A 24,188-nucleotide genomic window follows, 5' to 3' on the forward strand; every position below is an offset into this window, starting at 1 on the left:
TGTGCACATACCCTAAGGCTAGGTTCACAATACGTTCATAACGCGGTGTAACGTAGTCAGTTAACGGTGCCATTGAATGCAATGTCGGACGCATCGCTAGCGCACGCCCACAATGGGCGTGCGCTAGGATGCGTCCGACATTGAGTGACGGACCGAGACGCGGGCTGCAGCGTTTCCAGGTCCGTCACCGCTAGCGCAGAAGGAGCTAGCAGATGCTCTATCTGCGCTAGCGCTGTGCGGCACTTGCGTCAGCGCAGTCCGTTTAACTTATGCGTTGAACAGACTGCACTAACGCAATGTGAACCCAGCCTAAAGATGCTTTTGGCAGGAGACAGACAGACAAGTGAACAAAGGGTTAATCTAGAGCTCCTCATCATCAAAAGCTATACAGCCCCAAGTATCCAAGTGTGATTTCAGGGAGGCGGAAACTGCAAGTGTATAGTGACTTTGCACAAATTTGTTGACTTACTTTCTTGTGTGTTTGTTTTTTTTTGTTTTAGTTACCTTTTTAATCTGTCATACTGAGAGTCAGACTGTTCGTACCAATGACTGATCGGTAGAGTTGGGGAACGTGTGACGAGATTTAGTAGTAAAGTGGTTAACTCGCAGGTACTACACTAAGAAGGCATGGATTGGCAGAATTAAGAGAATGTGTAGATATTTCTCAGTGTAAGCTACCAAACTTACAAATATGGAACAGAAGGAGTTGGTTGCATTTGATTTAAATAAAAAAAAAAAAAGGGTAATAATGCTTTTAACCCCCTCTGGGCTGCATTTACCCTCAGTTTTGCAGCATTTTTATTAAAGTTTCAGGGAACGCGTACACGTTCAGGATAGCCGGTGGTTTGGACGGAGCGGCAAAATCGCTCCGCCCCCTTCTGGGGGATGTGATGATGCCGAATGTGTTCATAGCACACATCCGGTATCATCGCACCCCACACATAGGGCCCTGTGTTATACCTTGCGACGGCGCAGCGTCGCCGCAAAGTATACGGACATGTTGCGATCTAAAAAGACGCGCCACATGTCCGGAATCGCAGGGCCGCCGCGTGCGTGTTACCACGCATAGTGGAGACGGAATTTCATTAAATCCCCTCCCCTATGCTGTAACATCTGGACGCTGCCTGTTTGACGCTGTGTCTTTATGCAGCATCAAACACGCAGCGTTTCCTGAATGTGGAAACATATCTTTAGGGTATGTGCACATCTTGCGGATTTTGCTGCGGATCTGCAGCGGTTTTGACGCTGCGGATTCACAGCAGTTTTCCCTGAGTTTACAGTACCATTTAAACCTATGAAAAACAAAATCCGCAGTGCACATGCTGCGGAAAAAAAGTGCAGAAACGCTGTTTATTCCGCAGCATGTCAATTCTTTGTGTGGATTCCGCAGCGGTTTATACCTGCTCCATAATAGGAATCCACACAAAAAAACACGGTAAATCTGCAGTAATTCCGCAGGTAATCCGCAGTGCGGTTTACCTGCGGATTTACCAAAATCAGTCCGGAAAAATCCGCAGGACTTTCCGCAATGTGTGCACATACCCTTAAACAGCTTTTTTTTTTATAAAGCCAAAACATGCTTAAGACAGATGTTACTTTCAGTCAAAATTATTGAAAATTCTACATTACATGCTCTCCCCTCCAGGCAACCCACCGTAACAAAAAAAAAAACAGCAAAAAAAACAGTGTCCCCGTCCACAGCATTTCCTCCCGACTCTTTACATAGAATACTCTGTACAGTGTGCAAGTTTGATTTACAAAGCTTAAAAACTCCACAAGAGGTTTGTGTATCCTCCATAAAAATAGGGCGAGACTTAACCGAAATGCCACTTTCTGCACCCAGCCTGGCACAATGGTGTGGCCTAGATCAGGGGTGTCAAACTGCATTCCTCGAGGGCTGCAAACAGGTCATGTTTTCAGGATTTCCTTGTACTGCACAGGTGATAATTTAATCACCAACTCATGTGTGTAGGTGATTAAATTATCACCTGTGCAGTACAAGGAAATCCTGAAAACATGACCTGTTTGCAGCCCTCGAGGAATGCAGTTTGACACCCCTGGCCTAGATGGTATACTGGGTGCCAAAAAATTACTGGCATGGAGTAACCAACTTATTAGTGGGGTAAACAGACCAGACAGCCTTAAAAGGTGCACCAAACTTATCAAGGCGGCATGAACCACTGATACATATTGGTGCATTTTAAGACAGTCTACTATAAATTTACACCGTCTAAAAATGAGGCCGTATTAAAAATAAAAATGTATTAATATAGAAGATTTATGAAAAAAAAAAGATTTAAAGAATTAAATGACTTCTTATAAGAGACATCTGAGGGGAGGCATAATTAACTTTTCAAAGTACGTAAGTGACCCATACAAAAAGAATAAAAAATTGTCAAAGTTGTCATAAAAAAACAACAACACAGTAGGGCATTCCCACCATCTGGAGAAAGAAAGGTTCAATCTACCATGAGAACTATTAATCTATGTAATAGTCTAGCTCAAAAATTAGAAAAAAAGTTTATTTTTAAATTCGTAAAAAAAGTTTAAAAATAATTTGGTCTAAATTTTTAATCAGTCAATAGACACAGGCAAACTTTATTGCTCTTTAGGGCAGACTAGATCATGAATTATGGATGTACCGCAGTCGAAATCTATGGGCATGTGTCTTTTTTCAACAGTACTATATAAATATGCCTCAAATTATGTAAATGCTTCCAGAGGGTCACATAAATACACAAAATGATATAGTGATCAAGGCTCTTCCTGCCAGTAAGTGGGTAGAAGAACAGTAGAGACTACATGACCCCACACACAAGCAGCTGCGGAACACCTTTTGGATCAGGACTTTTTTTTTGCTTTCAGGACAAGTTGTAAATTTGAATTGCACTTTAATTGAATTTGTGGAAAAATCATCCCAGTGTAAGGTCACGGTGACCCCCCCCAACGCTAGATCTGTTTTTTCAATCTTGTTTATGCAGCGCTAATTGTTCAGTAACAATGACCTGGCGACACGATTCTAAACACATGGATCTTTCATTTTTTATTTTAGTTGAAAGCAAAACCCGACAGAACAGAAATCTTTTTTTAAAAAGAATGGTAACAAGCAAACGCCATTCCATAACCATTTTTCTATTGAAGGAGCTTGTTCTTTGCGTGACAAGCTGTGTATATACAGTAGATACAATGTTGTGGCACATGAGGCTTAAATTGCCTCTTATTGCATTTTGCTCTTGATTTGCACGGTCCTAAATATGACAAATCTGGCGTTTTGCTTTTTTTGTGTGTCTACATGGTTATAGGTGCAAAAATATTTTTCTCTTCTAGATTCTTATTTTTGAATTGGCAAGAAAGGCAAAGAAACATTTAAGTATAGGCGTTTAAAAAAAAAATTAAAAAAATGAAAAACATGTTTTAATTAACTTACTTTTTAAGTCCTTATAAAAGGGATATGAACCTGCAGTATATAATACAATTTAAGTTCTGCTATGACACGAACATCCATGTGAACGGAGATGACAGATTAGTTCCTTCCGTAGACCCCAAGCTGCCATTGCAACTCATTGGCACCGATTGTGGAGGGAGTGCCAATGGATAACAGTCCACATGTGCATCAGATACTACACCATTTAAATGCCACTGAGTGATTGACAGCAGCATCTAAAATGGTTGAACAGTAGCGATCTGAATTGGCACAGGTTACTGTTAACAGCACCTGCCCAATACAGTGCTCCCAAATGTATGTTAAGCAATAAATGGGGGCTCCGGGAATGGGAAAAAATATGTAGTAAAAAAAAAATTCCAAGATACCTTTTTAGTTTACAAATAACAATCACTTTTCTACAGAGGTAGCAATACAGAAATAAAATGACGTTTACCTTGTTTGGCAGAAACCTCAACTAGAATGTTACTAGTACAAGTCTCTGTGAGCATGTGCAGTAGGACGCTCTGCTGCTGTGAGCTAGAGATGTCGTGACAGCGTTGGGGATAGGTCATCTCTACATCAAAAGTAGACACTTGGCAATTAGAAGATGGACAGCAGTGTGAGCAGCCTCTTCTGACCTCAGCAACCCCGGTATCTCCTGCATTAGATCAGATAGAGATGGGGACGGCAGTGTGAGCAGCCTCTTCTGACCTCAGCATCCCCGTATCTCCTGCATTAGATCAGATAGAGATGGGGACGGCAGTGTGAGCAGCCTCTTCTGACCACAGCATCCCCGGTATCTCCTGTATTAGATCAGATAGAGATGGGGACGGCAGTGTGAGCAGCCACTTCTGACCTCAGCATCCCTGGTGTCTGCTGCATTAGATCAGATGGAGATGGGGATGGCAGTGTGAGCAGCCTCTTCTGACCTCAGCATCCCTGGTATCTGCTGCATTAGATCAGATGGAGATGGGGATGGCAGTGTGAGCAGCCTCTTCTGACCTCAGCATCCCTGGTGTCTGCTGCATTAGATCAGATGGAGATGGGGATGGCAGTGTGAGCAGCCTCTTCTGACCTCAGCAACCCCGATATCTCCTGCATTACATCAGATGGAGATGGGGACGGCAGTGTGAGCAGCCTCTTCTGACCTCAGCATCCCTGGTATCTGCTGCATTAGATCAGATGGAGATGGGGATGGCAGTGTGAGCAGCCTCTTCTGACCTCAGAAACCCCGATATCTCCTGCATTAGATCAGATGGAGACGGGGAAAGCAGTATGAGCAGCCTCTTCTGACCCCAGCAACCCTGGTATCTCCAGTATTAGTTCAGATGGAGATTGGGACAGCAGCCTCTCCTTACGTCAGTACCTCCAAATCAGAATTTCCCCTGGAAGCACATCTTCCTACAAATGAAGGGAGGAGATGGAGCGTCTTCTGCACATACTCACAGGCACCTGTCTTATTCATATTCTAAAACAGATTATTTCTGCCAGCGTAAAAGGTGGCAACCAATTTCATTCTATAGCGATTACATCCGTAGACAAAACAAATGTGATTTGACAATTATAAAAAAAAAGAAAAAAATAAATAAATTTAGGAATGTATAATTACATTATGTTTTCTGTTCCCGGAGAGCATCTTTAAAGTAAAGGATAGGACTTTCAGATATTACGCTAACATGTGCATCGGTTGGGTAAACCTTGGACTGTCATGCAGGCCAGGCTGGATCTTTGTCAGATATGGAGCCAGTTATCTCAGATAACTCAGCCCTCCAAGCTTGGCATTCACATTTTAGATCATTATCCACTGTTTACAAGTGCATAATTTGCTCCATATGAGACACCAAGCAAGAAAGTACTAAACAGATATCAGAGGGAAGTAAACAGGATGTTGTCCCCGATACACTTCAAATACTTATGCAACAAACATCAAAAAACTACTTGTAAACCCTGTGCAAAATTCAACCAAGAATGGACACCATGATGAGAAGTCATAATTATCCATATTACACATTCTAGCTGGGTCATATGTAGCCATATTCAGGAGCAGGATAATATCCACTTATCTAGCTTTCTATGGACATTGGTGAAAACTCACATCGATAGTTGTGTTTTCTATGTGAGATGGACTAATCGAGCTGTTTATCTGGATATAGCTTTCTCAATTAAATGTTGCAGGTATTCACCGTGCTTTTTTACTTTTGGGCATTTGCTCCTCAAGTACTAGAGCAAATATAGAACATATTGATGTTTTACTTGGCACACTGACTTTGTTCACTCATTGACAACAACGCATATTTATTGGTCATTTCTTTGCCACCTCAGAGTGACTATTGTAAGGATTAGCGCAACAAACATTCTTTATATTCCGGTCTGGTTTGCTCATTGGATTTTACACACAGAATCCCAAGTTTGTCTGCCGCTTTGTATCCTTAATTTTGTGCTCTCCCTTTATTATTGAGGGCGCTAGTGTTATTTTCGATTTCACTTTTATATTCAGGAGCAGGTCAAAAATGCTAAAGATATAGTATTCTCTTTCTGGAACAAGTTTAGGTTATAGAAAAAGACATGGAATAGTCAAACGATTAGTTAGGAAAGTCAATCTTAACTAAAAGTCTTAATATCCAAAAACAAAATACTGTATAAAAACAGCACCGTACAAACATTTTTAGGCAGGAGTAAAAAAATGCTTTAATAAAATAGACGCTTTGGTTTTTGTAGCTTATTTTTCTTTTTTTTTTTATCAATTAACAAAATGAAAAGAACAAAAGAGAAATCAAAATTTGCCTTCAGAAATTGCATGAAAGCATCAATTCTTTTAGGCATTATTTTACTCGCTTACATAGCACTATTAATTCCACTGCGCTTTACAGACATCATTGTCACCATCCCCATTGGCGCTCACCATATAATTCTCCTATCAGTAGGACTTGAGTGTGGGGGAGAAATTGTAGGAAAACGGAACACAAACACAGGGAGAACATATTAACTCCTTTCAGATGTTGTCCTTGGTGGAATTTGAACCTAGGACTGCAGCACTGCAAGAATACAGAGCTAACTAATTTTGTATATACGGTACTCATCAGAGCCGTTCCAAACATTTTGAGTAACTAACCACAGGTCTATGAATTATCTTCCGCATAAAGAACAAGCAGTCCTGGAAGTAATGATACGGCCCCAAAGAGTCTTGAACTTAACAACATCAAGACTGTCTGGGATTACACGAAGAGACAGGAGGATTTACACAAGCAACAGCCACAGAAGATCTGTGGTTAGTTCTCCAAGATGTTTGGAACAAGCTCCCGGCAGAGTTCCTTCAAAGATCATGTGCAAGTACAAGTGTACATAGAAGAATTGATGCGGTGATCAAGTTTTGAAGGTAAAAGGTGGTGTAACATACATACTGCTCAAAAAAATAAAGGGAACACTAAAATACCACATCCTAGATATCACCGAATGAAATATTCCAGTTGAAAATCTTTGTTCATTACATAATAGAATCTGTTGAGAATAAAACAAAAATGTTCAATGTAAATCAAAATTAGTATCCCATGGAGGTCTGGATTTGGAATAATACTCAAAATCCAAGTGGAAAATCAAATTACAGAGGAAATGCCTCAACACAAGGAAATGATGTTCAGTAGTGTGTGTGGCCTCCACGTGCCTGTATGACCTCCCTACAATGCATGGGCCTGTTGAGGCGACGGATGTTCTCCTGAGGAATCTCCTCCCAAACCTGGATTAAAGCATCAGTCAACTCCTGTACAATCTGTGGTGGATGAACCGAGACATAATGTCCCATATGCGTTCAATTGGATTCAGGTCTGGAAACGGGCAGGACAGTCCATAGCATCAATGCCTTCATCATGCAGGAACTAATGACATATTTTAGCCACATGAGGCCTAGCATTGCCATTCATCAGAAAGAACCCAGAGCACCTGCATATGGTCTCATAAGGGCTCTGCGGATCTCATCCCGGAACCATGGCAGTCAGTGTTCCTATGGTTATCAAATGGAGGGCTGTGTGGCCCTTCAAAGAAATGCCTCCGCACACCATCACTGACCCACTGCCAAACCGAGCATGCTAGAGGATGTTACAGGCAGCAGAACATTCTCCACAGTGTCTCCAGACTGTCAGTGTGAGCCTGCTCTCATCCATGAAGAGCACAGGGCGCCAATGTCAAATCTGCTAATCTTTGTGTTCTCTGGCAAATGCCAATTGCCCTGCACGGTGTTGGGCTGTAAGCACAACACCCACTTGTGGCCATCAGGCCCTCATGAAGTCTGTTTCTGCCAGTTTGAGCAGACACATGGATGTTAGTGGCCTGCTGGAGGTCATTTTGCAGGATTCTGGAACTTCTCCTCCTGTTCCTTCTTGCACAAAGGAGCCAGAGGTCCTGCTGCTGGGTTGTTGCATTCTTACAGCCCCTCCACATCTCCTGGTATCTGCTCCATTCTCTGGACACTGTGCTGACAGACACAGCTACTCTTCCTGCCACAGCTCGCACTGATATGCCATCCTGGGTGAGCTTCACTATCTGAGCAACGTCTGTAGGTAGTAAACACTGCCTCATGCTACTGTACGTACCTCTGTGAGTTAGAGCAATGGCAAAATGCAGAAGGGACCAAAACAGCCAAAAATGATAAGAACAGAGAAATTGTCTGTGGTCACCCCCTGCAGAACCACTCCTTTAATAGGGGTGGGGGGTTGTCTTGCTAATTGCCCATGATCTCTGTCCCATTTCCACAAAAGCAGGAGAAATTGATTCGCAATCAGTGTAGTTTCATAACTGGACAGGTTAATTTCACACGTGATTGACTTGGAGTTAAACACCACACTAAGTGTTCCTTTTATTTTTTTTGAGCAGTGTGTTAGTTATATAGCTCACTTCATACATGGATTCTCCTGTTCTTTATAGTGTACAAAATAGCTAAAGGTCTATACATAATGGCATAAAACATACGTTAACCCCTGCTTGGCTAAGCAGTAGACATGGGTGTTGTTCTCTTACTATACAAGCCATTTAATATAAACCAACCAAAATAAATACAACAATGGCGGGTACAGTAATGTTGGGAGTTTTGTACCAGGGTAGCATAGCCCTTGCTGCTTTTCCACAGTCGCCAGCGCACAGAGACATATAATCCCATTTCAGCAATGAATGGCTGCCAAGGGAAATACCTATTATATAGCATTGGTGACCAGGAGAGCCCGATCTACCTCCAAAAGCACACGGAAGTTTATCACTTCAGCAATACATTTCTATTGGGAAATATGGGATATGCTCGGCCTAATATAATGGGAAAAATAGTGATTCATATGTGAAAGTTCTGTTTTGCAAGACTAAAATTCCTATGCTATGACCTGGTGGCCAAATGTGAGGGTGTCTGGAATTTTTACAGAGGATGCCGAAAAGTCCTTTGGCATGAACAAGTCACGATTACTTAAAAATGTATAATTAGACATAACTTCATAATTAGCAGAAATAAGGCAGAACTTGGGCGTTTTATCACTGGAGACGCTTTCTGTAACTGGGGTACCTGTAGGGTTAAAGCCACCTCAGATAGACGTCCAGGATTATAGGGATAATTCACATGACTAGAATGGAGTATGTTACCTCAATAGCAGAAGAAAGGATGGAGGGAGAGATAGTGAGTAGGGTTTCTTCTTTTTGTATTGTATCATTTGCAGGTTTTTGTTTTTTTTTAATTAAAAAACTTGGATAACCCTCTACGATGCGATTTTTTGTGATTTTTTTTTTTTTTTAGTGGCAATTTTAAAACGATCAAAACTCTACTCCCCCAGATTTACTCACTGAAACTAACCACAGACATTTGTTACACCAGATTCCCATGTAATAGTGGGGTCTGGTCAGATTTTTATGCCTCAGCCAAACACAACAGAGTCAGACATCCATGGCCAGATGCGAAATGCTACAAGAATGGCGCGGTCTCACTGGAGCAAACACAAACCCCGCACGCTGTCCAGTAATGAGGCCTTAGTGGCTCCTACCAATAATGGCAGCTGGGATTGCTACATTTGTGCTCAAATTCGAATAATTGGGTAAACACGCAATTTAAGCCTATTTTTTGTGCTGCTACCTTGCGGAACTCCCTGGACTTTGTGAATCAAGATCCCATTCACAATTTAGAGGATTTTACCCATTAGCAATACAGGGATACATTGCAGATGTCTGACCAGGCAGGACATAACCTGGTACGGGCACGTTCACATGTGGCAGCTCTGCTGCAGAACTTTATGTGACTAAACATGAAAGGAATAGTCAGAAATGTCTGCAAAAATCTGCCACTTGTGAATGTCCTCTAAAGAGGCGACATCCAATGAGAAGATTAATGGTTTTAGGTGGTAAAAAGCAGGCAAGGTAGGTACAGCTAAATGTGAGCTTTACGAACATCTACAATAACCAATGGTTACTACTTTTTAACATTGGACAAATATGTAGTTGTCCTGTGGATCTGCCCGGACTCAGCGAGTGGAAGAAAGCACTACGTGGACATTGGCAGAAACATATTTTTGGGAATGAGAAGGAAAAATCTTAAGAAATTACAGATTGCTAGAAGACCACTGGGACTCTCCTAAAAAAAAAAATGGATGGGAGAAGTCACGTATTGACGAGGCTGAAAACTAAATGATGCGTGTTCCAATACAGCCCCAAGATAAAAGGGAGCTGGGAACAACATCACGCTCAACTGCAGAAGAGCCTGAGAAAGTGGCCTCTCGTTCCACCGGGGGAATGTGTCCCACATGTAGATACTTTCATATACAGAGCAAAGTTCATGTAAGCATTCCTAGGAAAATCTATAATTTCCACACTCTCAGGACTGCCGGATACAGCTCTAAATCTGTCTGCTGCATTGCTGATGCACCCTAGGCCCGGGATAGGAAAATCATTTTCTAGCTCGTCAGCGCATAAAGAATCCAATAAAGCAAGATGCATACTAACAAGGTGCAAGAAATGCAAGTACAGAGTTCTGCTCACTTGGATGGAAATGAGCTGCAATACCAGATCCAGCCTTTAGAATGCAGATTGCACATTTTCTGTTAGTACAATAAACCTCATTTCAAGGCAGAAACATTACTGGGTCCAACAGTTATTAGATATATGAAACTGAAATAGCTGTTGCAAAAAAACAAAAAACAAATAAAAACATTAAGCTTAAGACTAATAGGGGTGCCCAAACTTTTTCATATTACTGTAAATACAATACGACACAATGAATGCATAAACTATAAATGTCACGCTTCGTTGTGTCAGTAACATGATACAATAGACCCAATATAAAACACAATAGGAACCAAAAAGAAAAGTGGATGAGAAATATATATATATATATATATATATATATATATATATATATATATATATATATATATATATATATCCCTCGCACACACACTCCTTTATCTAATTGGCAAATTATTTTTTTATCATTTTATTAAAATATCTAATTTTGTACATGTGAGCATACCATTTTATTCCGATATAGTATATTCTCATCTACTGTTTGGTTCCTGTTGTGTTTATATCGGGTCCCTTGTATCATGTTACAGATACAACGAAGCAGGAAAGTGACATTTATACTTTATGAATTCATGGTGTCTGTGTTTTAGTATTTCAAGTTTTAACCATGGTATGGCAATAAACTTTTTTTTTTCTCCATAGGTGTGCATATTATTATATGTATGGTCTCCCTCCATCTCTTTTCTTGTTTAATCACACTAGCGAGTTTTACAGACGTATGAGAGGCGCAAAAAATACGCATTGCACACGGACCAATGATTTTCTATGGGGCAGCTACTATCTGCCGTATTTTACGCATCCGTATTATACGGTATTGTACGGCCGTAGAAAATCGCAGCATGCTGCGTGTCAGCGTATTGTGCAAAAAATCCGCCAATGAAAGTCAATGGGGGCGAGAAAAATATGGATTACACACGGACCAACAGTGTGACTTGCGAGAAATACGCAGCGGTGTTCTATAGAAAAGCCGGCAATTCAGTGCGGTGTACAGTAAAATCACACTGACAGGTTAGACTAGAACAGCTAAAATAAATTAAAAAAATAAAATAAAAAATTTATATATATATATATATATATATATATATATATATATATATATATATATATATATATATATATATTCTAGCTATTGAACCCGTTCTACGCCCGGGTGGCGAGCATTTATATTGGTATATGGTCTCCATCCTGTCATGTGCTGCTCCATCCTGCGTCCCCATCCTGTCATGTGCTGCACCCATCCTGCATCCCCATCCTGTCATGTGCTGCACCCATCCTGCGTCCCAATCCTGTCATGTGCTGCACCCATCCTGCGTCCCAATCCTGTCATGTGCTGCACCCATCCTGCGCCCCCATCCTGTCATGTGCTGCACCCATCCTGTTATGTGCTGCTCCATCCTGCGTCCCCATCCTGTCATGTGCTGCACCCATCCTGCGTCCCCATCCTGGTATGTGCTGCACCCATCCTGCGTCCCCATCCTGTCATGTGCTGCACCCATCCTGCGTCCCCATCCTGGTATGTGCTGCACCCATCCTGCGTCCCCATCCTGTCATGTGCTGCACCCATCCGGGGGCCTGAGCAGGCGGGGACACCGGCGCGCTGTGGGGGTCAGGTGCCGGTATCGCCGCCAGCTCAGGCCCCCCAGCACTTACTATATTCACCTGTCCTGCGTTCCACCGCTGGGCGCCACCATCTTCCCGGTCTCCTGGCTGTGACTGTTCAGTCAGAGGGCGGCGCCGGCGCGCATTAAGCGCGTCATCGCGCCCTCTGAACTGAAGGTCACAGGCCGAAGACCGGGAAGATGGCGGCGCTCAGCGGTGGAACGCAGGACAGGTGAATATGGCCGATACTCACCCTCCTGGCGGTCCCTGCTTCTCTGTTGGAGATCGCGGTGTGCGTTCAGTGTGAACGCATACCGCGATCTCCCGGGAGCGTCACTGTGAGGCCCAGACTGCGCCGCGCTTGCGCCTGCGCAGTCTATAAAGGCTTCGGACAGAGTGACGCTCCCAGCGTTATATTATAGATATATACACACACACATACATACATACATACATACATACAGACACACACATATATATACACATGCATACACACTTGAGCGTGGGAATTTTTCGGAATATTTTCTCACGCTCGAGTTCATCTGAGGTTATGCCAGCAGGGGGCGCAGCACCGCAAGTCTAGGTGGCTACGTTCCCCTGCTTTCCATTCATTCCCCAGATTTTACAGGCAGGAGCACAGCTGCATTAGCAAGCTCCTGCTTGTAAAATTATTTAACCCCTTCAGATAGATTTACAGCGTGAGACAAGACTGAATGGCGGAAGGTATGGGATATTGTTGATTTTTTATTTTATCTTTGTTTCAGGTGACAAGGGTCTTCAATTGGATTGAGAGTATAATAAACTATTACAACACCATGTGTCTTTATTTCAATAAAATATTTTTTTCATAATGTGTGTGTGTTTTATTAACCATTTACTACTATTGGATTAATAATGGATAGGCGTCTTATTGACACCTCTCCATTATTACCGTATATACTCGAGTATAAGCCGAGATTTTCAGCCCAAATTTTTGGGCTGAAAGTGCCCCCCTCGGCTTATACTCGAGTCACGGTAGTGGTGGGGTCGGCGGGTGAGGGGGAGAGGGCGCTGAGGTATACTTACCTAGTCCCAGCGATCCTCGCGCTGTCCCTGCCTTCCTCCCTGTCTTCTGTGCTGCAGCGTCTTCCCCTCTTCAGCGGTCACGTGGGACCGCTCATTAGAGATATGAATAAGCGGCTCCACCTCCCATAGGGGCGGAGCCGCCTATTCATTTCTCTAATCAGCGGTGCCGGTGACCGCTGACAGGAAGATGCTGCAGCACAGAAGACGGGGAGGAAGGCAGGGACAGCGCGAGGATCGCTGGAACTAGGTAAGTATGTTATATTCACCTGTCCGCGTTCCAGCCGCCGGGCGTCGCTCCATCTTCCCGGCGCCTGCGCTCTGACTGTTCAGGCAGAGGGCGCGATGACGCATATAGTGTGCGCGGCGCCCTCTGCCTGATCAGTCAGAGCAGAGACGCCGGGAAGATGGAGGCGCCGGGACCGGACGCTGGGAGCTGCAATCAAGGGAGGTGAGTATGTGGTTTTTTTTTATTGCAGCAGCAGCAGCGGCAGCACAGATTTATGTGCAGCATCTATGGGGGCAGTATGAACGGCACACAGCACTATATGGGGGCAGTATGAACGGCACACAGCACTATATGGGGGCAGTATGAACGGCACACAGCACTATATGGGGGCAGTATGAACGGCACACAGCACTATATGGGGGCAGTATGAACGGCACACAGCACTATATGGGGGCAGTATGAACGGCACACAGCACTATATGAGGCATCTGTGCAGCATCTATGGGGGCAGTATGAACGGCACACAGCACTATATGGGGGCAGTATGAACGGCACACAGCACTATATGGGGCATCTGTGCAGCATCTATGGGGCAGTATGAACGGCACACAGCACTATATGGGGCATCTGTGCAGCATCTATGGGGCAATATGAACGGTGCAGAGCACTATATGGCACAGCTATGGGGAAATAATGATCTATTTTTATTTTTGAAATTCACCGGTAAATGCTACATTTCCACCCTAGGCTTATACTCGAGTCAATAAGTTTTCCCAGTTTTTTGTGGCAAAATTAGGGGGGTCGGCTTATACTCGGGTCGGCTTATACTCGAGTATATACGGTAACCTGGCTTAATGTCACCTTACAATAGCAAGGTGACATTAACCCTTTATTACCCCATATCCCACTGCTACACAGGAGTGGGAAGAGAGTGGCCTAGTGCCAGAATAGGCGCATCTTAGGCCAGGTTCACATTGCGTTAAACAGCAGCCCGTTCAACACATACGTGAACGGGCTGCTGACGCAAGTGCCGACATTCTCCATCGCGCTAGCGCAGATAGCTAGCAGATGCTCTATCTGCGCTACCAGTGATGGACCCGGAAACGCTGCAGCCCGCGTCTCAGGGTCCGTCACTCAATGACGGCACGTCCCTAGCGCACGCCCATTGTGGGCGTGTGCTAGCGATGCGTCCGACATAAGAATTAATGGCGGCCTTAACGGACTACGTTACATTGCGTTTATGCCGCGGTGTAACGTAGTCCGTCTAACGGACTGCCAGAACGCAGTGTGAACCCGGCCTTACAGATGTGCCTTTTCTGGGGTGGCTGGGGGCAAATGTTTTTAGCCAGGGGGGGGTCCTAGAACCATGGTCCCTCTCTAGGCTATTAATATCTGCCCTCAGTCACTGGCTTTACCACTCTGGCGGAGAAAATTGCGCGGGAGCCCACGCCAGTTTTTTCCGCGATTTAACCCTTTATTTTACCAGCTAGAGCGCCCAAATTTTGCACATACACACTACTAACATTAGTAGTGAGGAATATGCAAAAAAAAAAAAAGGGATATGAAAAGGTTTACTGTATGTAAACCATGTCTCATATCATGTCGGGTTTGGGAAGGAGATAGCAAAACCCAGCAATTGAATTACCGGCTTTTCTGCTATATATATATATATATATATATATATATATATATATATATATATATATATATATATATATATATATATATATATATATACACACATACTGTATATATGTTTTAACGAATATTTGAGCCCATGGATCCATTGGATGTCTGCTTTGCAAGCCGGCGAGAAAATCTCGCTGTACGGATGCCATACGGATTACATACGGAGGATGACATGCGCAAAATATGCTGCCACACCCTGCCTACGGATGACATACGGATCACTATTTTGGGAACATTTCTGCGTATTACGGCCATAAAAAACGGACCGTATTTCCCTACGCTGAGTGTGACGCCGGCCTTACTCCTAAACATAGATCGGGACAGTGTGAGTTTTCTATGATATATACGCACATCCATAGTAAAATCAAGTCTATTGTGCCAAGTATTGGTCATACAGGAGGTTGGCGGGCCCACCAGGGGAATTATCTTCTCCTCTGTGGGCCAGTCAGAGCTTCGACAGTCACAGTAAAAGGAATCAGTCCAGGATGACTAATAACAAAAAATTTAAAAATGCACGTTTTTTGGAGGTACACGCAGTAATATATGAAATAGATCACTGACCAAGTGTGTGCTTAGAGAAGTTGTCACGTATTTCCCGTAACTCTTAGTAGGTTATAAAGTACAGTACTCAGCAGAAAAACACCTCCTAGCATTAAAATAAAAATATAACAGGATAACACTCCCTCTCCAAAAATAAAAAAATATTATAAATTACCACTAAGTACAGGAGCAAGTTCTATACATTGGTGGAACTACACCAATAAAAGCCGCGTGCACCTACACAGCATAATACGCAAACCTACATGATGCCCAAAGAAAAGGCTACTAGCATCACAAGACTCCAGAGAAAAGAAGCAGTAATAAGAATAGGAGTCACTTTGTTGTGTTGTATCTGGCACAGAAGAGTTCAAGGATCAAACTTGATATCTACAGTCCAGGAGAAAGATAACAAGAGAATCCGCTCCTGTCAGCCTTCACATTCTACTTTTCCTGTTTTGCAGAACTGGATGAGATTAGCAACAATATTCTAGAATAATTAACCATCTTCCTCCTTAGTCAGAAGCATAGACGTACAGTACGGCATTAAGGTACTGATGGCCAACAACTGAATATGTATGGCGGCTCCCCAATTCTCCCTTGGCAGATGTTGGAAAAAGAGTGCACAATCCTTTTGTTGGTATAGTAGATAGGTATATAAGCTGCTGTGCTAAAAAAAAACCGCATTAGCACTTGGCCAAGTTATTCATGTGTGTGCGGGAAGCAGGAGATATAGCTGGAATCATTTATACTGTACAAGAGAAGAATCCACCCATCAGCTTCACTGAATTTATAGGAGAAATTTTAAACTTGCAGAAAACTCCTTTCCCGAGATCTACGGTACATTCTTTTTTTGAATAAAATAAACAAAACTGCTAAAAATCACAAGATTACCACATAGTTTCCTTCATTTTTCTGCTGGGCGTGTTGGTTTATCTTGTTTCATTTAGATTCTGTTTATGTAGTGAACCGAATCAGAAGCCGAAACTGGTTGTTCTGTATTTGGTGGTTAAGAATGTCTGTTCTTTAAAAAGAAAAAAAAAAGAAAAAAAACATTTTTGAGGTGGATCTTTGTCTCAATGGAAATTTTTACATTGCCCAACATGTTTTGTTTTGGGGAAGTGGCACTCCTTTCATGCCCTTTACCACCGGCTGCTCTGTAGGGCTTAATAAAAGTATAATATATATATATATATATATATATATATATATATATATATATATATATATATATATATATATATATATATATATATTTATATATTAGGCAAGTTTTGGGACGCACTCACAGGCTTCTTTTCGGACAGTGTCTGAACAGACAGAAGAGAAAATGGTCTATGACCAGCCCTGGCAGTGGGAAGATCAGTGCAATTATCAGCTCGACCACACAAAGTGTACACTTGAGGACCTAATTACCATATTGATTAAATTGATTTTCAGCTCAACTGGGGAGGAGGCGCGACAGATTACTAAACCAAAAAGGTATGATTTTTTTTTTTTATTGTAGGGGCCCTACATGGCTGTGCAGAAAGGTTGGGATATGACAAATTCCGGTAATTTCCCCCCTACCATAAAGTGATGGCATATCAGAACTAAGCGGCCGCAGCACTGAGAGCCATGGTCCCTTCATGGTGACATTCTTTGCCACCCTAGAGCATCGTAGCATTGATTCATTCTCACGTTCAAGGCATATGTTCTTTATGAGACGAGAAAACCCCTTTTATTAGTTATAAATAGAAAACAAAACACATACCGTAATTAATATCTACATAATGCAATGGGTAAATTCACACGTTTCGTATTTGCTGCAGATTGTATTCTGAGACGTTCCGAAGATAATTTACTAATCTGAAACAAGCCTGTCCAATTGAACGGAAAATATTTTGTGAGTTTTTTTTTTTTGAAGAGGTTTGTTTTAGGCCACTTCACACATTCAGTATTTGGTCAGTATTTTACCTCAGTATTTATAGCCATAACCAGGAGTGGGTGATAAATACAGAAGTGGTGACGTGTTTCTATTATACTTTTCCTCTGATTGTTCCTCTCCTGGTTTTGGCTTACAAATACTGAGGTAAAATACTGACCAAATACCGACCGTGGCCTCAAAGTGTTTTTGGTGCAAAGGCTTTGTAACATTTTTTTCCCCAAATCTAAATCGAGAAGCATGTTCATAAATTAACCCTTAAAAATGCCATATACAGAGTATGTAGACCTCATATAACTGTGCCATAGACTTTAAAGTAGGTTTGGTCCGATCTTTATACAAAAAAAAAAACCCAACAGCCAATGAAAATGTATTGAGAGAGACTGCAAAATGTGGTCTGTAAATTCAGCCCCGGGTCGGTTTCAGTGTGATTTCGGTCTGTGGTTGTACTAGCCAGAACACAAGGCTTCATATGTGCCCATGAGACTGTAGAATTCAAGTCAGCAATCGTACGCCTGGCGCTGAAATCACCGTCCAAAACAGTCCTTAGGGCTTGTTCAGACACGAGTAAATTCCGTCACTGTGCCATCTGTGTGCTCAAATATTAGCACAATGACCCAATAATGACCTGTGTGCCAGGACACACCACAAATGGTCCATGCAGTATGTGCCAGCGTGGTCCGTTGTGCAGATATCAGTACATGGACAAGCCCACGGAACCAATATGTGCATGTGACGTTCCACCTTTTAGAATGGTCATGTCTACCTGCCCTAAGGCAAAGTGTTACCCATATCAGGGGGCTTTGAAGGGTTCAGAACCCTTACGGACAGCGTCACCTGCCATCATGTCTACTCTTTGGTCAGGAGACAACACATTGGAACAGCGTTATCAAACCTAACAGTAACCATAGCAACCAAAAGCATGGCTTTCATTTCTAAAGCTGCAATAGAAAATTATAAAGGTTTTGCATTAATTAGTTGCTACGGCCAACAAAATCAGCTTTGATAACTCTGCCTCATTTCTCATAAATGGACCTAGACGTTAAATGCCATAAGAAAGCGGTGGTCTTTCTAAGACGCACCCTCCAGATCTGTGATCCACTACTGACCGACTCTTTAAAGCCCCTCGAGCCTAGGCCTGACATAGCGCGTCCTATACCTTATTAAGGTGCCGTTTCTGTAAATCTTGGGGTCAACGCTTCCTAACCATCAGATTTGTTCTGACTTTCCATCATTGTTTAAAAGCAGAGAAGACAGCCATGTAATAGCGATGAGTAGACGAATAACACGGAAACAATGGAGAGGTTTTCCGAATGACATCGCAATAGCCCTGAACTGGTCATAGACATCCTGTTTCCAGCCGTGCATAATTCACCTATTAACATCCATATTCAGCAGATTTTAATTAAGCTGGGAACTAGGGGGGGTGATAAGCAACGGTCTGACCCAACCGCATCAAATAAGCAAAAATACAAAAAAATGAATGTCTATATTTCCACCTATTGTGTGTCAAAACAGTAGTGCAGGCAAGGGTAGACCAAGAGCGGAAGATGGTCGTCAATCTGCACCTTATCTCTCACATCTCTACAGAAGAACAGTTAATGGGGCAATGGGGAAGATAAGTCACCCAATAACCAGCTGTACTGTGAAATGTAGAGTATATAAAAAAAAGTGATCATTTTTTACTTAATAAATCACAAGTGTTCTTTAAGGATTTGATTGTTGCAATACATATATATATATATATATATATATATACATATATATATTTTTTTTTTATTAATGATACCTGGTTATTATAACAATTTTATATTTTTAATGGATACTACTAAACAGCTTTTCACTATCGTGTAGTTACAATTTGGTCAGCAATGGACACCGCAATTTTTAATGTGTCCACGCAAGCAATACGGTCATGATATATGTCTATCACAAGGTAACAGAACCCCTGTGAAACTGGTTTACGCACATTCACTGATCCCAGTTGTGTCCCATTTCCCAGCTTGCATCCACAGACCCGATAGAAGAAGCAGCCCGATGACTTATGTCGGTACATACCTGAAGCACAGCATATTAAGCGCACATTCACAGTACCTGCCCGGCTTGACTTTTTGAGACATATAGGAATTCCTCCTCATCCGGTATAAGTAGTATTTTCCTTTTATCATGGTGGATCCTATTGCATTTCTCCTGGAGTTGAGCAGTGTCTTGTGCTTTCCTTGTCTAGAGAGCTGGCAGCGTTGTGTGCTTGTGCACTGATGGTGAACAGCATAGTGCAGGCGATACAGGAGGGAAAGGCTTTACTTAGTGCTCGTTTTATAGACACAAATGAGTTCAAAAGGCAATCAGATAGTCGTCAGTGTAAAGTCCCATCCGTCCTCTGCATGGAACGCTAAAGTAGTGTTAAGCAGGAGGCAGGTCCACAGCTACATGTTTGTCTATGGGCTGTGTTCATACGGTCGGTAGCCAGGTAATCTCTTCACAGGTTGTTGGAAAACCACTACAGGTGAATACAAGGCGGACAGCCAGAAACTAAACCTCCCCTATGGCGTAAATCACACGTGCATTTTTGAGTCAAAGCCAGAAGTTGGTTCCTGGCACTTACTTTGAATGTACAATGCAGGAGCAGACCAGAGGCAGGTCACCGCTTCTTCTGCCCGGGTACACGCTGACATCTCTTTAATTAGGCACCCACCTATAAGTGTTCATTAATCAGGGTAGTTCCTACCTACCGTATATTAGCATTTGTAGTTGCAATACACTAACTCCTTCATGGCAACTGGTTTTAGGCTAAGGCTACAGGTCGCAATGTTGGAGGTAATGATTTCACAGTGTCACATTGCGACCAGCAAATGTGTTCGATTTTCAGTTGCTGGTTGCAAGTGACATACTTGCCATAGACTTCAATGCAAGCCATACGTGACATGTCAGCAACACAGCTTTAATTGCAACAAATCACTGCAAAATACATAAATCTCCCCCCCCCCTCAAAGAAAAAAAAAAAATCACTAAAAAATATCACAAAAAAACCCAGCCATATACCTGGTCACGTTACTAATGCACTGCAAGATGCAGCAGCCCCATGATAAAGGTTGGAGCAGCACAGGTGAAAATACTGGTGAAAACCCACTCACACACCTACCAGCCATGGCGGGGGTGCTTGTGGTATCGTGCACCATTATAGTGAATAGCTCCGCTGGCGCATATGCCTGAATCCCACTTTGCGGGAGGTTCAGACACAAGACAAAGAGCAGTGTGAAAGCACCCTTATGTGTGTGAATTTGTAACACGGCTACGTTCACATTTGCGGTGCGTCGGACGCAACCGCGGCGACGCATGGGTCATGCGCCCCTATATTTAACATGGGGGCACATGGACATGCGTTGTCTTGCGTTTTGTGACGCATGCGTCTTTTTTGGCGCAAGCGTCAGGGCGCAGAGGACGCAGCAAGTTGCATTTTTTTTGCGTCCAAAATCAGCCAAAAATGGACGCATGCGTCACAAAACAATGCGTTTTTGCATGCGTTGTGCGTTGCGTCGCCGACACAACACAGAACACAAATGTGAACGTAGCCTAAGCAACACTGCCTCTCCATGAATGGTAGGTGGGTAAGAGGCTATCGTCAGTTTCTTTGCACCTGTGCTGCCTCCGCCTTCATTGATGGAGCCTGCTGCATCCTGCAGTGCATTAGTAATGTGACCTGGTGATGGAAAATATCAGAAAATAAATATTACAGCCCCAAAATAGTTGCATGACTTGTTGCTGAGCAGTCCTTGTCCTTATGTAGGTGGAGAGGCTTTCCTTGTGTTACAGAAGTTGTCCACTACTTGGACAATCCCTACTAATTCCCATCATTGGCCCCGCTAAAATAATAAAAATTATACTCGCCTCCCGTGCCAGCGCCAGGTCTACACTCGCATTCCCGGCGCCCTAGTGCGGTTGTATGGTACATGGCGTCCAATCAGCACTGGTGTCACTGTCCCCGTCTTCGGACAAATCGAACATCCAGAGGAAGTCCGGGCTGCGGCTGATCTCACTTCCTCCTGATGTCTGATTTGTCCAAAGGCGGGGACAGTGTTACGTGGAGGTGCATGGACCATTTATGGGTCAACAGAGCCGAACGCGACTGTCTTATGTATGCTTAGTCTACGCATCGCACTCCAAAACACAGATGTGGGAAACCGGCCTTACTGAACCCACATGGCTCCCTAACACTAAGCGTATGTTCACATGGTGTCTGATGATTTAGGAAGAGATTTGCTATAGGAGCCACATAAACAAAAATGGAGTGTGAACATACCCTAAGGCCTCTCCCTTTAAAACTGCATCTGTACTGTACCTCAATTTGCCTCCGATTTCATATGGAATTTTTTTTCAGGTACAAAGTCAAGTGATAAAAAAAAATACATCAAGTTTCATGAAAAGCTGCATGTACAGAGGTGTTGTCTAAAAGCAGGGGTGTCACTATAAGGATTACCTCTGCCATATAAAGTCACAAATATTCTGAATGGTATATGGGGGCCTGGTATAGATTTTGCATTGGAACTTCAGCTTACACTTTGGCCTAAAAGCAGGGAACAGATGAGGACATACACCACCTGACCTGGTGCGCCAGCACACGGATGGTGCGCGGCCTCGGAGTGCACTCACACTGGCTATGTAGACACATCTGCTGTTTCAAGTTTGCATTTTTATGAAATTTTTGCATTCAGACATTTATAGGCAGACTGGCTCCAACAAAGAAATCTGTCAGTGTTACATCTATTTTTTATTAAATGATGATGATAATAAGGCTGCCATCACACTAGCAGTATATGGTCAGTATTTTACATCAGTATTTGTAAGCCAAAACCAGGAGTGGAACAATTAGAGGAAAAGTATCATAGAAACATATGCATCACTTCTGCATTTATCACCCACTCCTGGTTTTGGCTTACAAATACCGACGTAAAATACTGACCAAATACTGATAGGGTGACAGCAGCCTAATAATAATAATAAAAAAGACCTTGCACATTAAAATCAGCATCAAGCAATATAAAACTGGCAAATTTTTCATGTGGCAATCTCTAGTTGTATTTATTTTGTTCTATTGCCTTCTCTAGATGTAAAGAACACCAGAAAAACAAAATGCAAAAAAAACCCCATAAAATTTGTTTCCTATGCACTGTCTGGCATTTTGCACCCCAGTCTTAATGAAGTCGCACCTGGTAAGACGTGACAAATTCATCGAGGACCACGAAAGTGGAGTAGATTTTTATGAATTTGCCGAGTCTCACACCCCATCCAAGCTGCAGCCACTTTGAAAAGTTTGCAACATTTCGAGATGTTTTACAGCAGAAATCTGGTGAAAATGCCTTGATTAAACGGGCCCTTAGTTTTTAATGGGGGATAAGTGACCTGCAAACAACTCTAGTGCAGCTCAGCCTCAGAAGAAATTACTAAACAAGTGAAAAGTCCCTTAAAGGGAACCTGTCACCCCGTTTTTTCAGTAGGAGATAAAAATACCGTTAAATAGGGCCTGAGCTGTGCTTTACAATAGGGCATTTTTTGTCCCGATTCCCTACCTATGCTGCCGAAATACCTTACAAAAGTGGCCTTTTTCGCCTGTCAATCAGGCTGGTCAGGTCAGATGGACGTGGTCACAGCGCTGTTTCTCCCCCACATCTTGCTTATGTTCCCGTTGGTGGCGTAGTGCTTCTCGCATGCGCAAGTGCCGAATGCACTGCGCAGCTGTAGAAAAAGAGCGCGCTCGCCGCTATTCAGCGGTTTCTCGACGGGCGCGGCCATCTTCCTGAGGCCGCGCGTGCGCAGATTGAGTCTCCTGCTTCCCGGGACTTCAGGAAAATGGCCGCGGGATGCCGCGCATGCGCAGATGGACATCGCGGCGGCCATTTTCCTGAAGCCTAGATTCGAACTCGGCTTCAGGAAAATGGCCGCCGCGATGTCCATCTGCGCACGCGCGGCATCCCGCGGCCATTTTCCTGAAGCCCCGGGAAGCAGGAGACTCCATCTACGCATTCGGCACTTGTGCATGCGAGAAGCACTACGCCACCAACGGGAACATAAGCAAGATGTGGGGGAGAAACAGGGGACAAAAAAATACCCTATTGTAAAGCACAGCTCAGGCCCTATTTAACGGTATTTTTATCTCCTACTGAAAAAACGGGGTGACAGGTTCCCTTTAAAATCCAGTTTCACCCGAACATAAGGCTGGGGCTACACGGTGACATGTCTCGCATGACAACACTTCTCTGACAAGTTGAGCAGCTATTTTAGAGCACCACTGTTACATTTGAAGAATAATGTTTCTACAGTGAAATGTACATGTCACTTCAACAGGACAATATGCAAACGATGGAGTTTCCTGCTTATTAAGATCTTTGTCACAAAACAATTCTGCAAAAACCAAAAGGACATTGTTTTCAGGTCAACAATCTGACAATAACAAAGCTAGTAAAACGATTCACTTAGCAAGTCTGAAGGACATATGAATGGCAATATTTTTTCCCACTTTAGACTATATGGGAGCCGTGACATGCAGCAATTTAAATGTTGTAGGTTTTTTTTACAGCATTTTCAAGAGCTTTTTTGGGGGGTGAAAACAGTGCTGCCAGATATGACTTTTAAATAGATCTGTTATGTCCTAAACGCACAATTTACATGCAAATATAAGGAAATAG

At 43.0% G+C, this 24,188-nt stretch overlaps 1 protein-coding gene across 3 annotated transcripts in view; it reads right to left on the reverse strand.

Moving 5' to 3' along the window:
* MGAT3 (beta-1,4-mannosyl-glycoprotein 4-beta-N-acetylglucosaminyltransferase) overlaps positions 1-24,188 on the reverse strand; it is a 73,272-nt gene that overhangs the window by 11,322 nt on the left and 37,762 nt on the right. The window contains exon 1 of one of the 3 annotated variants that reach the window (XM_069737000.1): positions 19,600-19,949. The exons of 1 other annotated variant lie outside the window; for it this stretch is intronic. In XM_069737000.1, coding sequence (XP_069593101.1) covers positions 19,600-19,673 — 74 coding nt within the window. In that variant the 5' untranslated portion in view covers positions 19,674-19,949. Of the gene's footprint in view, positions 1-19,563; positions 19,950-24,188 lie in introns of those variants that run through there. One more of the 3 variants, XM_069736999.1, reaches the window with a different exon arrangement.

Source organism: Ranitomeya imitator, chromosome 8, assembly GCF_032444005.1.
Source record: "Ranitomeya imitator isolate aRanImi1 chromosome 8, aRanImi1.pri, whole genome shotgun sequence".
NCBI lineage: Eukaryota > Metazoa > Chordata > Amphibia > Anura > Dendrobatidae > Ranitomeya > Ranitomeya imitator.